Source organism: Chiloscyllium plagiosum, chromosome 14 (genome assembly GCF_004010195.1).
Source record: "Chiloscyllium plagiosum isolate BGI_BamShark_2017 chromosome 14, ASM401019v2, whole genome shotgun sequence".
Taxonomy (NCBI): Eukaryota; Metazoa; Chordata; class Chondrichthyes; order Orectolobiformes; family Hemiscylliidae; genus Chiloscyllium; species Chiloscyllium plagiosum.
Window position 1 is genome coordinate 4,281,210 of NC_057723.1, and position 13,740 is coordinate 4,294,949.

General features: G+C 39.9%; 1 protein-coding gene across 6 annotated transcripts in view; it reads right to left on the minus strand.

The window, feature by feature from the left end:
* The window catches only part of LOC122556422 (protocadherin-10-like), a 176,962-nt gene that overhangs the window by 31,028 nt on the left and 132,194 nt on the right, over positions 1-13,740 (minus strand). The window contains exon 1 of one of the 6 annotated variants that reach the window (XM_043703056.1): positions 10,075-12,755. The exons of the other annotated variants lie outside the window; for them this stretch is intronic. Coding sequence (XP_043558991.1) covers positions 10,075-12,522 — 2,448 coding nt within the window. The 5' untranslated portion in view covers positions 12,523-12,755. Of the gene's footprint in view, positions 1-10,074; positions 12,756-13,740 lie in introns of those variants that run through there. 6 annotated transcript variants of the gene reach the window in all.

Consider the following 13,740-nt stretch of genomic DNA (forward strand, 5'->3'; position numbering starts at 1 on the left):
GGTCTGTTTGGTGGTGGCGGAAATGTCGGCGGATGATTTGGTTTATGCGGAGGTTGGTAGGGTGGAAGGTGAGCACCAGGGGCGTTCTGTCCTTGTTGCGGTTGGGGGGGTTGGGTCTGAGGGCGGAGGTGCGGGATGTGGATGAGATGCGTTGGAGGGCATCTTTAACCACGTGGGAAGGGAAATTGCGGTCTCTAAAGGAGGAGGCCATCTGGTGTGTTCTGTGGTGGAACTGGAATTGGGAATACGGGATGGTATATTTGCAGGAGGTAGGTGGGAAGAGGTTTAATCCAGGTAGCTGTGGGAGTCGTTGGGTTTGTAAAAAATGTCAGTGTCAAGTCGGTCGTCATTAATGGAGATGGAGAGGTCCAGAAAGGGGAGGGAGGTGTCAGAGATGGTCCAGGTAAATTTAAGGTCAGGGTGGAATGTGTTGGTGAAGTTGATGAATTGCTCAACCTCCTCGCGGGAACATGAGGTGGCGCCAACACAGTCATCAATGTAGCGGAGGAAAAGGTGGGGACTGGTGCTGGTGTAATTACGGAAGATCGACTGTTCTACGTAACCAACAAAGAGACAGGCACAGCTGGGGCCCATGCGTGTGCCCATGGCTATCCCTTTGGTCTGGAGGAAGTGGGAGGATTGGAATGAGAAATTGTTAAGGGTGAGGACCAGTTCGGCCAAACGAATGAGAGTGTCGGTGGAAGGGTACTGTTGGGGACGTCGAGAGAGGGTTTCTGCTATATGAATAACATTGAAGAAATTATCTTTATCAAATATGCCACTGAAATATTTTTGTTGATATATTCATATCTGAAAACTGAGAATAATTGCTTTCTGCTCACATTTACATATGAATAGAAATGAAGTAACAACGCGATAATTTGTTCAGAGATTCTTCTACAGAATATCATCCCAAAGGCATTTCAGAAAACCTTCCTGCAAAACCTTTGAGCTCAATTGGTTTGCCTCGCCAACATACTGATTGAACTCATTCAGAACGACTGTATTTTGCATGTTCCAAGCTTTTCTCACATCTTGGTTTATGAAATGTTCCAATAGCACCACAATGTTCTGGTGGCCTATATCTACATTTAAATATCATCTGTTGTCCACTGCTGGTCCTGTACTCCAGTCAAACAGATTGCACAGATTGTTATTTCTATCTGACACCTCTTTTACTAATACACTGATTCCACCTCAAAATATCAATACAACCTCACCTAATATTCCTTATTGTGTGTCATTTATGAACATTCAATATTTTGCATTTTTTAGTTCACAGGCCCGCTTGTCATGTAACTCTGCTTCTATAATAATAAATGCATCATAAACATTTATTTCTCATGATGCATTTACATAATTTATTCTACTGCAAATTCGGCATGGAATCAGCTAGAATGCATTAACTTTCTCTTTTTCACATCATTCGTGCTCATCATTGATTCTCCTTTATTCTAGTCTCTCTCATGGGTTTGCAAACCAAGTGATGCCAACTACGTCCACTTCAGCAGCACATAAATGAGAGTGCTGAAAGGCCTGTTCCTATGCTATATTGTTCTTTGTTCTTTATTCTAAATGAATGTCCTACAGCCTTTCTATTATATCATTCACCATGGAACAGAGAGTGAACATACTAACCTGGAATCATGAGTCTCCCTCATGTATTTTTTGAACTTCCTGTTATCACCATAAATTCATTGTAATTTGTTGTATTCTTCACGTTCTCGTTCCCATGAGAGGTTAATTTAACCTAGTCCCAACAGCACCAGCAAATATCCATGCGGGTTTATCAGTTATTGTCCTGCTGAGAGGTGACCAATCCAGTTTGTATAGATCCACCTGCTCATGTCCTGTCTTTGACATCAATTTGTCAACCACGGGTTGAACTGATTCAACCCCTTATCTTATGGTTACTAGAATGCAGTACTGGCACTAATCGTGAGATTAAAGATCTTGAGAACCTGTTTTAAATTTTCCTTCCTAACTTCTAAATGTCTGCTTTCTGGAGTTCATCAAGATTCTTATATATGATTCTGGTACCAATATGGACAAGGCCTTCTGCATGATCCTCCCTTCTAAAAAAAATCCTACAGCCTCTCCTTGATGTCCAGGGAGTCAAAGCACCAACCTAGAATAATGGAAAATACTTCAGGAATTCTGTCTGATTTTTCACAATGAAATCCACAAGCTGTATTGTGCCTCCAATTTTTACTTTTCCCCATTCTTCCTTCTGCATCTACAACATCCATGCAGCATGGACTTATCACTTGGTGAACTCTCCTAAGTGAACATCATGCTCAATGCTTTCCAAAATAGTATACCAATTGACAAAAATCGAATTCTCAGAGGAATCCTGTAATTCCTTGTTTGCTTCGACTGTGTTGTGGTCGCACAATGATTATTGTTTTATGTACTTCTAAACTAGGTGTGACCCTCTCCAGGTAGCCATATGCATTTGTTCCTCTTCCTCACGTTGCACAAATGTGACACCAGCCACTGCTCATGTTTCGAAGCCACTGCAAAATGTTGGCACTTTTTCCAGATGCATTTGTCTGAGACACATGGAATATCCATGACTTCACACTTACAATGCTTGAATACAGTATGAACACTCCGCCTTTCCCTGCTGACTTGCTAAATTATAACTCTGGAAACTACACGCTGTTCTTAGAATAAATATACATTTATCACAAAAATATTTTAGAACAGTTACCGTGACTGTATTTTTCTTCAGTTTTATTTTTCATTTTACGTTGACCTGATTTATTTTAATATCCTTGCTTCCTTTCTGAAATCCAAGTGTCTGCCCTTCTTTATAAATATTTTTTTCTTTTAGTTTTACGTTATTTATTCTCACTCTTCAACAGCAGCCTCTTACAAATTCATAAATTTATTGGTTTCATGTGACATCATACTTGAATTTGCTTTCACACTCAGGGTTTCTCGACGCTGTTTCCAGAATGACGATACCCTCTACTCTCTTGATTTAAAAATAAACCTGTCTCCTCTCTTGCCCTGTGCATGGTTTAAAGATCCACTTCATGTTCAATTTTTAAACTGATTACCTCTTCTAACCACGATAAGAAATGATTCCCTGCTCACTATGCTTATTTTTAACATCTGCCTCCTTTCCAGGTGTTGTTTTCAAAAGAACACCACTCCACATCATCATTCTCGTTTTAAAATTGCTGCCATCTCTTTCAACGGTGTATTCATAAAAGTACTGGAGATTGTTTAGTCACATAGACTTTCTATTTCATTCGCATCACTGGCTCTTGTTCTTTCCTAACCTTCAATACTCTTTTTCCAACAAAATTGACCCCTGTTTTGAGGAAATCGTATGTGAGTGATATGCCAGGTTATGAGTTTATACTTTTTGTTTGGAATCTGTTTCTGCTGATGGTGCACACAGTCTGAGATGCCCAACTTTAAATGACTACACCTCTGTCTACTCTATTGAAAGTCCCATGCTAGGCAACACATTCACAGAATGCCTATTTATTTCCAGAAGCGTTAGACAACTGTCAGTACTCCCAATAATTTCGGGCAGATTGAATGTTGGGGATGTTCTTAAGTGGGTTCTTCACTGTGCTAGTTTTCACATCATTCAATGCAGGCCCAGATATGTAGCTCTGCTCTTCATGGGATGGCTCATAGTGACCCTGCTGAGATAATCTTGGCAATGAATGCAGATGGCTCCCACTCATCATAAATTTCATACCTTCTGCATTCTCAGCGTGCCTTCACAGTGGCTTTGAACATGGAAGAATAATATTCATCAGCAGAGTGCAATGGCACCTGTTAACCAACTGGAAATGTTATTTCCTAACTTGATCTAATACTTGAGAACACATGGGGTGTGATTATAATTTTGGACCCTCTAAGTCCAGCCATACTCTATTGCATGAACACTATAACAAACGTTTCGATGATTCTGCTCTGCTCTTGTGTCAAGCCATTCCAAGCAGTGTTGGTGGGGGTGTCATGTTATTTTGGAAAGATATGTGTATGTGCTCAGAGCTACGTCAAGGTTGGACAGATCTCCAAATGTTGACATAGAAGCATGAAAATTATTAGGCGGACTATGAGACTGCTCGCGTCTGGTTGTGTAATTGAATTAACGCGCGGTCCAAAAGCTTCATTTGTGTTTAATACATATTTGTGTTACAGTATGAAACAACAGAGTACCTTGCTTGAATATTTTGGAGCACAATTGAATACCAATTAATTTGTATAGTGTCTGGAGTTAAAGCTAGGTCAGGGTAGATTCAGAATGGACATTTGTCCTCTAAAGAACTTCCGTGAATTTATGGAACTGACTGAAAATTTGCTTAGTCCGTTTGATTCCAGTTAGTTTGATTCCAGATTTTTGCTGAACTAACTAAAGTAAATTCCCTAACTGAGATGGTGCGATCTGAATTATTTTGCTTGCATCATTATCTAAGTCTGTAAAAAATGTGTCCTGCAGCATAACAATGCAAAAAAGAAACCGATTTCATTAGTTATCAAGTTTTTCTCCGTTGCTGCACTTGAAAGTCAACACTTGTACACGTAATATTCTCTGATGCTGCCTGTTAAGCTATAAATATCTCAGCTGCATTAACAACATTCATCTTCAGAAATTGATAACCTTCTGGATCGCATTGCAGTACTGGAGTATTGCGACCCATTCATTCTACAATTAATTGATCTGGTCTTGAAACTGAACAAGAAATCAGTTCTGTGCTATGGCAGAAAGCATTTGATAGGAAATTGTCTCCCATTTTCTGACAACAGAAACAAAATAAATTGTGGCTTCCAACGAAGAAACTTTGATCGTGTTGTTCAATGTTTCATCCCCAGTGATGCCAAGACTCTTTCAATTCAGCCAACATGCCCCTTTTTCTCTTTTTATTCATATCCACTTCCATTGTGATGCGTTTGAATATCGATGTAAACACATCACCATTAATGTAATTATCTTGCAGGACCATTGCCTTAACTTGTGTGCAACGTTATGCTTATTACCTCTTTCCTGATTTTCCATGTAGACTGCCCCCACATTCACCTGCCGACCATGTTCTCTTACATTTGGAGCCACTTTGCTTTATTTATTGTACGGCCTTTCTCATAGACAGTAAAATTTTGACTATGTTTACTTCAGCAGAATTAGTCCTGCCTTGGTTACTCTTACTGGAAATCTGACGTTTTGTTCACCCTCAAGTTTCATTAGTATGCAATTTTAAGTTAACTGTGCTTCACCAAGAGACTTTTTGCGGCTCAGTAGTAGCGCACCTCTTTCAGTTTTGAAAACTGTGTGACTGAACTAAACAGATTGGCCGTCGAGGATGCATTCGTAACATGACAAAATAGAGTGAATTTCATCCTGCACCATTTTCTAGGGTCCTCGCTGATAGATGGTATGAATGCGGCTGTCTCTTGATCAGCTATCCCTTGAAGAGCAAACCACTGCCATACTTTCTGTATAATTGTCAACCAATTCTCTGCACGCCCATTGCCCTACCTCGAAGACAAGAAGAGAAAAGCTTAGCAGAAAGATCAGTTTCGAGTTGTCATCTGGGAACGTATGGCGCTTGCTACCCAACAACTGCATCCAAAAATGTGTTCTAATTACATGCTTTCAAATAATCTAGTCTTCGTAACATTGTGTGTAATGTTTTATTTTTGTACACAGGGCAGATAAACTCAAATGGACTTAATTTCTTTGTCGTGTAGTTATTCTGAAAGGCTCTAATATATGCTGAATTCTGAAACATGCCGTGATTTCTTGTATAAAACACGTAGTCACTTTAAAATACACCTGCAACTGCTTTTTAAAAGGCAATGTTTTAATTTTTTGTCATTACATTTCAATTTGATGTAACTCTGATATAATTTCAACTTCTAAAAAGCTTTGGCTAAATCACATGAAGATACAATAAGCTATGAAATATTTTTAGATGAGCGGATCAGACAAGAAACCTCTTAAGTGACATTTAGCACTGCTTAATGAGCATCTAAGAAAAGGATGACGAAGCAGGCATGCAGAAACAGAGCTAGACTGTTTGGAACTGATTGCTGATTAACTTTCCTTTCTGCCTTCTCAAACTCAGTTTGAAGATGATTGTGATCTCTCTGTATGGATGTGTTAAGATATTTCAGGACAGACCGATTGTATAGGATGCTCAGTGTGTACAGTGTGGTTGGTTTGATTGGTACGGACTCGACGAGCTAACGGGCCGTTTTCTGCGCTGTAGACATCAATGACTTCAATCTGCATATAAAGTGATTAAATCAAACATCGCTGTGGAGGAGCAATTCCTGTAATGTGTTCAAGATAATTTCAGAAATGATATCGAGAACCAACTAAAACAAAGGAACTTTTCGATCTTTTACACCCCAAAGGAAACTGTAAACCTCTGGACTGGGAGCGTTAATGAAGCTAGGAGATGGCTAATTTCTTTTATTAAATCAGACATCGCTGTGGAGGAGCAATTCCTGTAATGTGTTCAAGATAATTTCAGAAATGATATCGAGAACCAACTAAAACAAAGGAAATTTTCGATCTTTTACACCCCAAAGGAAACTGTAAACCTCTGGACCGGGAGCGTTAATGAAGCTAGGAGATGGCTAATTTCTTTTAATAGAAACTGTCAACTGTGTATGCACGTAAAATAATTCCAGTTGCTTAGAAGGATTGCAAAAGGTTCTATCAACATATTAAAAAGAAAACATTTGGGAAGAAAAGGGTGCAGTGCGGACAAATGCAGAAAATTAATAAATTTGAGAAATGGCAGTGCATATAATTCAGTTATTTGTGTCTTGCATTGGCAGGAGGACACAAATAAAAACTTTCGGAAATAATTAAAAGCCAAGGGCCCAACGAGAGTGTAGGAATTAAACAATTGGTACCAGTCAAAGTGTCACACTGGAGATACTAAAATGATTAAATGCAGGTAAATCCCCGGAACACAAGGACCATTACCATGCATTCTAAGAAATGCGTGTAGAGATGCGTGTGGAATAGTCTACATGAATTTATGAACGGGACGTTATGTTTTAGAAGTGGGGAAGTGCTTTCTTAAGATGTTATTGAGAGAATTAATTATTAGAATTGTGGCTTTATAAGGTCTTTTTGATAAAATCCCGCCAAGGAAATTAGGAAACAAAATTCAAGCACGTTGATCTGTGGTTAATTTAATAACATAGATTGAGGTTGACAGGCAGAAAGCATAGATTAGGAATAGATTGTTCATTCTCAGGTTCACCTGATGTCTCCAGTGGTTAGCACAAGAACCAGTGTTTGGTCCCCAGTATTCAAAATCCATATCAATGATCATAATATGGAAATCCAAATGCAGCATTTTCAGGTATGCAGATGATACAAAACGTGGTAGGTTGCGAACTGGGGAGGTGAGATGTGAGGCTGATGAAAACACTTTGAAGCTACCTTAGAAAGGCTGAACGAGCAGGCAAAATCATTGCAGGTGGAATATCAAGTGGATGTGCTTGCAGTTATCCACTTCGATAAGAGGAACAAACGTTTAGTGTATTTATCAACTGTCAGAGATCAGAAAGTGTTAAGGTCCAGAGGGACTTAGATGGCCCTGTTCATAAATTACTGCAAATTGGCATGCAAGATCTGAAGTCAATTCAGAATTCACTATGTTAGATTTTATAGCAAGAGGATTTGAGTACAGGGTGAATAAGACGTGCTTCAATTGTTGAAGACACGGGTGCAATTGCACCCAGTGTACTGTGTGTGATTCCTACCAAAAGAGTGACATACTTGCCATCGAACAAGTGCAGAAAAGTCTCAACAGACTGATTATGGATAATAATAAATGTAGAGATTGATTATATGGGGGTGCGTGTTAGCTGGAGTTCAGAAGAGTAACAGACGATGTCAAATAAACTTCCTAAGATTTTCAAGTGGTAGACAGAGTAAATAGAAAAGGGATGATTCTGCAATGAGCAGTCAAAGAATAAAAGCAAGCCAATTAGAACTGAAATGGAGAGGACTTTCTTCAATCTGAGACTGGTGAAAACTTTGACTCGTCTATACCAGAAGGTTGACGATGTTTAGTCAATAGGTTAATGACAGACATTGATGGAGGTCAAATTATTGACATGAAGGGATGAGGGGATAGCTTGGGAATTTGACGTTGAGGTCGATGGTCATGTTAAAAAATGGTGGATCAGTCTCGTGGGTTTGAATAGATTATTTCTGTTATTTTTCTTTTTCACTTTTGGAATGTGGGCATCGCTGGCTGTCCAGAGTTTAGTGTCCATCTTTAGTTGCCCTTGAGAAGATCGTGGTGAGCTACCTCCATCACCTTCTGCAGTTCACATGCTGTAGAATGATTCACAATGCACTCAGGAAGGGAATTCCATTGTTCTAATGTTTTTGTCCTCTTCCGTGCCACTGACGTAAACAGATTTCACTGCCAGCTTCTTGTTCAACTCATTTTTTCACCTTTACTATCTTTTTCTGCAGCCATACTTCTTTTACCAATGCCAATATGGCTGCCTTGCACATGAAATACATATCTCAATGGGACTATTGAACTAATAGATTTGTTGTCAATACAAGTAATTATTGAACAGGTTTGGTCTTCACACTTCAGGTCATCCATATTTACCAAATTACTTAGGTCACCAAATAATCACTGCCAGCTTTCGGTCAGGAAGTTATATGCTTAATGAGACTGGCCAACATGCCAATTATCCAGGTTCTAACTAAAAATTTAAAGCTTTCACGTATTGGCAATGCCTCCCGTTTCAGTTATTTCATTCTTTTGGTGTTTCCGGCTGCTATGTATACACTGAAAGTGCAGCTTCTAAGTTTAATAGAAAATCGCTTCAAAACAGAGCTGTAGAGCTGAGCTGAGAGGTGGCAAATGGAGTTAATGGCGGAAAAGTGTGAGGTGATTCACTTTGGAAGGAGCAACAGAAATAAAGAGTATTGGGCTAATAGTAAGATTCTCGGTAGAGCAGATGAGCAGAGAGATCTTGCAGTCCATGTACATTGATCCCTGAAAGTTGCCATCCAGGTTACTTAGATTGCTTAGATTTGAAACGAGTTTTAAGGCAAACCGTGTGTGACCGTTTATTGGTCGAGGGACTGAATTTTGGAACCATGAGGTCATGTTGCAGCTGCACAATATTCTAGTGCAGCTGCACTTGGAGTAATGTGTACAGTTCTGGTCACCACATTATAGGAAGGATATGGAAGCTTTAGAAAAGATTCAGAGGAGATTTACTAGGACATTGCTTGGCATGGTGGGAAGGCCCTATGAGGAATTGCTGAGGGACTTGAGACTGTTTTCGATAGAGAGAGGAAGGTTGAGAGGTGACTTAATTGAGACATATAAGATAATCAGAGCGTTGGGTAGGGTGGACAGTGAGAGCCTTTTCCTGGGTAATGTGTACAGTTCTGGTCACCACATTATAGGAAGGATATGGAAGCTTTAGAAAAGATTCAGAGGAGATTTACTAGGACGTTGCTTGGCATGGAGGGAAGGCCCTATGAGAAATTGCTGAGGGACTTAAGACTGTTTTCGATCGAGAGAGGAAGGTTGAGAGGTGACTTAATTGAGACATAAAAGATAATCAGAGCGTTGGGTAGGGTGGACAGTGAGAGCCTTTTCCTGGGATAGTGATGGCTAAGACGAGGGGACATAGCTTTAGATTGAGCGGTGATAGATATAGGACTGACGTCAGAGGTGGTTTCTTTACTCAGAGTAGTAAGGACGTAAAACGTCCTGCCGCAACAGTAGTGGATTCGCCAAATTTAAGGGCATTTAAACGGTCATTGGGTAAACATATGGATGATAATGGAATAGCGTAAGTTAGATGGGTTTCAGATTGGTTTTCACAGGTCGGCACAACATCGAGGACCGAAGGGCCTGTATTGTGCTGTAATATTCTATGTAATGTTCTTTATCACCAAAACTGCTGCTTCTTTTGGTAAGGAGTTGATTTGAATTATACTTTACATAATAACAAATGCGTTTACTACACATGTACTTTCTTAGTTCTCGTCAATATTTTAACCTTAAATGCCCAATATATATTTAGGAGTAAACCTCTCACCTCGTAATTCGTTTCTTTATTGGTAGAGATTAATGTCTTTTCGTGTTTTGCAGCGATACAAGTGCCAATCTTGTGATCAATCATTGATGCAGCCGAATCATGCAATTTTAGGAACAGTAAATCATTCATAACGGGATCATAGCGAAATTGTCGTGGAAGGTTCTCGCTTTCATAAGCCTGGGTACTTTTGGGTGCTATCTGTAGATTTACGCTAGCCTTTTCAATTCCCTGCAGAGAATTCCTTTGGAAGAAACATGATGCATTCCAACAGCAAAAAACTTTGTTGGTCTCATATCTATCACTGCACACCTTAAAACCGAGAAAAGCAATAGCCAGGAGTAAAACAAACGAGGTTGCTCCAAATAATATCATGAGGTAAAATTTGAAATCAGTTTTCCATTGTCCAATGGTACCCAACATGCCAGTGTTTGATGCATTTTCTATTTTATCCTGCACATATACATCGATATTGACTGTCGATGAAAGGGATGGTGTTCCATAATCCATCACCAAAATTACAACTTTTTTGTGGATTGAATCTTTGCGTGTAAAGTGACGAATCGTCCACAGCTCGCCTGTTTCCTGAGCGACAGTGAACAGGCTTTCATCACTTGACTGGTGGATTTTGTAAGAAAGTTTGGCATTCATACCAGAGTCCGCATCGGTAGCTGTGACCTTTGTCACTAAGTAACCGGGGTCGGCGGATCTCGGTATTGTTTCCTCGATTGCATTTCCTTTCACCGGCAAAGGCGACACAATCACAGGGGCATTGTCATTCTGATCCACGACAATCACATTGACAGTAACAGTACTACTAAGTGGAGGTGCCCCAGCATCCGTCACTTTCACACGGACTTCAAAACTTGTTATTTGTTCAAAGTCAAAGGATTGCTCAGCAAAAATCACGCCATTGACGGTGTTTATAGAGACGAGCGTGGATACAGGTAAATTGTGTATTAGGTTATGCAAAATCGAAAATGAAAGTTCGGCATTTTGATTGGAATCTGGATCAAAGGCTGTCACAGAACCAATTGAAGCACCAATAACATTGTTTTCTGCTACATGCATAATGACGGAAGGCTGCGTAAAGCGTGGCGCATTGTCGTTTATATCTGAAACTTGAAGTTGGATGGTTTCTGTGGCCGAGAGTGGAGGCGACCCATTATCAGTACATGTAATAGTGATGTTGTACTCTGGCACAACCTCTCGGTCTATATCACCATGCGTTACTAATGTATAGTAATTATCAAATGATGTGATAAGCTTAAATGGGATAGTTCGTGAGATTCTGCAAGAAACGTCTGCTGCATTCTTAGAATCTCGGTCTACAATTTTGAGAACAGCTATCACAGTGTCCTGTGAAACATTTTCTGCGATCGTTTTCGTCGTCGTGATTAGTATTATTTCTGGAGAATTGTCGTTAATATCAGTAATCGTTACTAAAACGTTACAATGTACTTCCAGCGGATGTGAACCTTTGTCCTTTGCTTGCACTGAAATCTGATAACGATCTGATTCTTCAAAGTCTAAAGCGCCGGCAACTCTGATTTCACCGGTAATTGAATCTAAGCTAAATACCTCACGTGTTTTTACAGGGGTGTGATCACTGAAAGAATAGATTACTTCACCGTTCAGGCCCTGGTCCATATCCATGGCAGTTACCTTCACAATCAATGTGTCTTTGGGTATATTTTCTGAAATCGTAATTTGATAAATGTCTTGTTGGCAAACCGGGGGGTTGTCGTTCGCATCAACTACATTAATTTTAATTTGCATGGTTCCGAATTTCTTGGGGTTCCCTCCATCAAACGCCGTTAACCTTAATCCAAAATTCGGTTCTGCTTCTCGGTCTAAATGTCGCTGCAGCACCAGTTCTGGGATGCCATTTTGTCTGCCATCTAGTTGTGATTTCAATGTGAAATACTGGTTTGGGCTCAGTTGATAAGAATGAACGCTATTTGTTCCAGCATCTGGATCAACAGCACTCTGGAGTGGAAAGGCTGTTCCGAGGGCTGTCATTTCTGATATTTCCAGGTTAACTTCCTGTCTCTGAAAAACTGGTGTATTGTCGTTTGTGTCCAGAATGGTCACTTCAATACGATAGATTTTAAGTGGATTCTCGATCACAGCCTGTAACATCAGAATGCAACTGAGACTTTGTTCACAAAGCTGCTCTCTGTCTATTTTTTCCTTGACATGCAAAATTCCAGTTTTAAAATTGACTGTTAAGTATTGTCCTTTGTTTTCAGATGCAATCCGAAACCTGCGCTCTGACATTTGCTTAACATCCAAACCGAGGTCTTCAGCGATATTCCCAACAAAGGCACCAAGTTCTAATTCTTCAGGAATTGAGTAGCGGATATTTCCAAAGACCGAACTGGTGAGATGCACATGAATCAAGTAAATACACGCCCAACGCGATACTCGGTATTTCCGCAAAAAGGCCATTCTTGATCAAAGAATTGCAAATAAAACAATAGTTTTCAGTTATTTTGTACGGTCCTATTGTAAGGAAGCATATACAATCGTTCATTACCTTACGTTTCCTGGTTTTTGAAATAAGCGATCAATTTTGAGTAGATATCCGAAAATATTTTGTTAATCACATTCGCGATGATTGTGCAAATCTCCACAGATTTTCTGCGACTAATTCTCAGATGTGAATCGGGCGAGTGGGGAGAGGAATCTTCCCCGTTTCGTCGACACTGATCAGTATATGTTGCAGGGTGAGAGGGGGGCGGGCGTGGAGATGGATCCTCAGCTACATTTCGTCACCTCATTGGTAGACAGCGACACAAGCAGACTCGGCCAATAATAACAGCTAGTACTCTTAAAGCAATAGTGCCTCTACAGAAACCGGTAAGAACTGCTTTGTGTATTTAATGTTGTGCAACTTCAATTGACATTTCTGGCTAATCTTATTACAGTAGTCACATGATACCACATGGTACCACATGGTGCCACTGCCGTGCAATCATATAAGTAGGATGCTTTATAGGTCGCAATACCATCCATTTGAGTAACATTGTTCTTTGCAGCTTCGGTACGTGATCTAATGAATAAGACTTCCTATTCACTTTGCTATTCACATGATTACTCGAATAAACTATTCACGAGGTACAAACGCTGATATTTTGCCGTCAGGTATGTTTGAAAAGTGATTCAAATAATTATACTCTCAGTTCTAATTATGTCGTTTGACATATTCACATGAATTTTCGTAGTCGAGAGTGTGGTGCTGGAAAGGCACAGCATGTCAGGCAGCATCCAAGGAGCAGGAGCAGCATAAATTTTCGTAGACGTATTTAAAAACAAATGTTAGTTTTGCTAGTTATAACTAACAATAACCTCTTTTGCATAGTGCACTTCATGTATGCTCAATACCATTGCGTTTTAGGCATCTGCTACATTGAAGAGGATATCTTGTCAATCATGCCACTGTGAGGTGTTTATCTATGTAATCGTAATTTAAAACGATGGTTTCGTGTCACAGTTGTACATGACTATAAATGCAGCAAAGCCGAGATACTTTGTTCCCTGGTGCTGATTGAGGGATAAGTATGGTCGGGATACCACGAAAATTGCCTGCCCATTCTTCTAAATAGTGCCATGGATCTTTTCAAGTCAAGTAAGCAGAAAGATGACACATTCCATGAAAAGAAAACG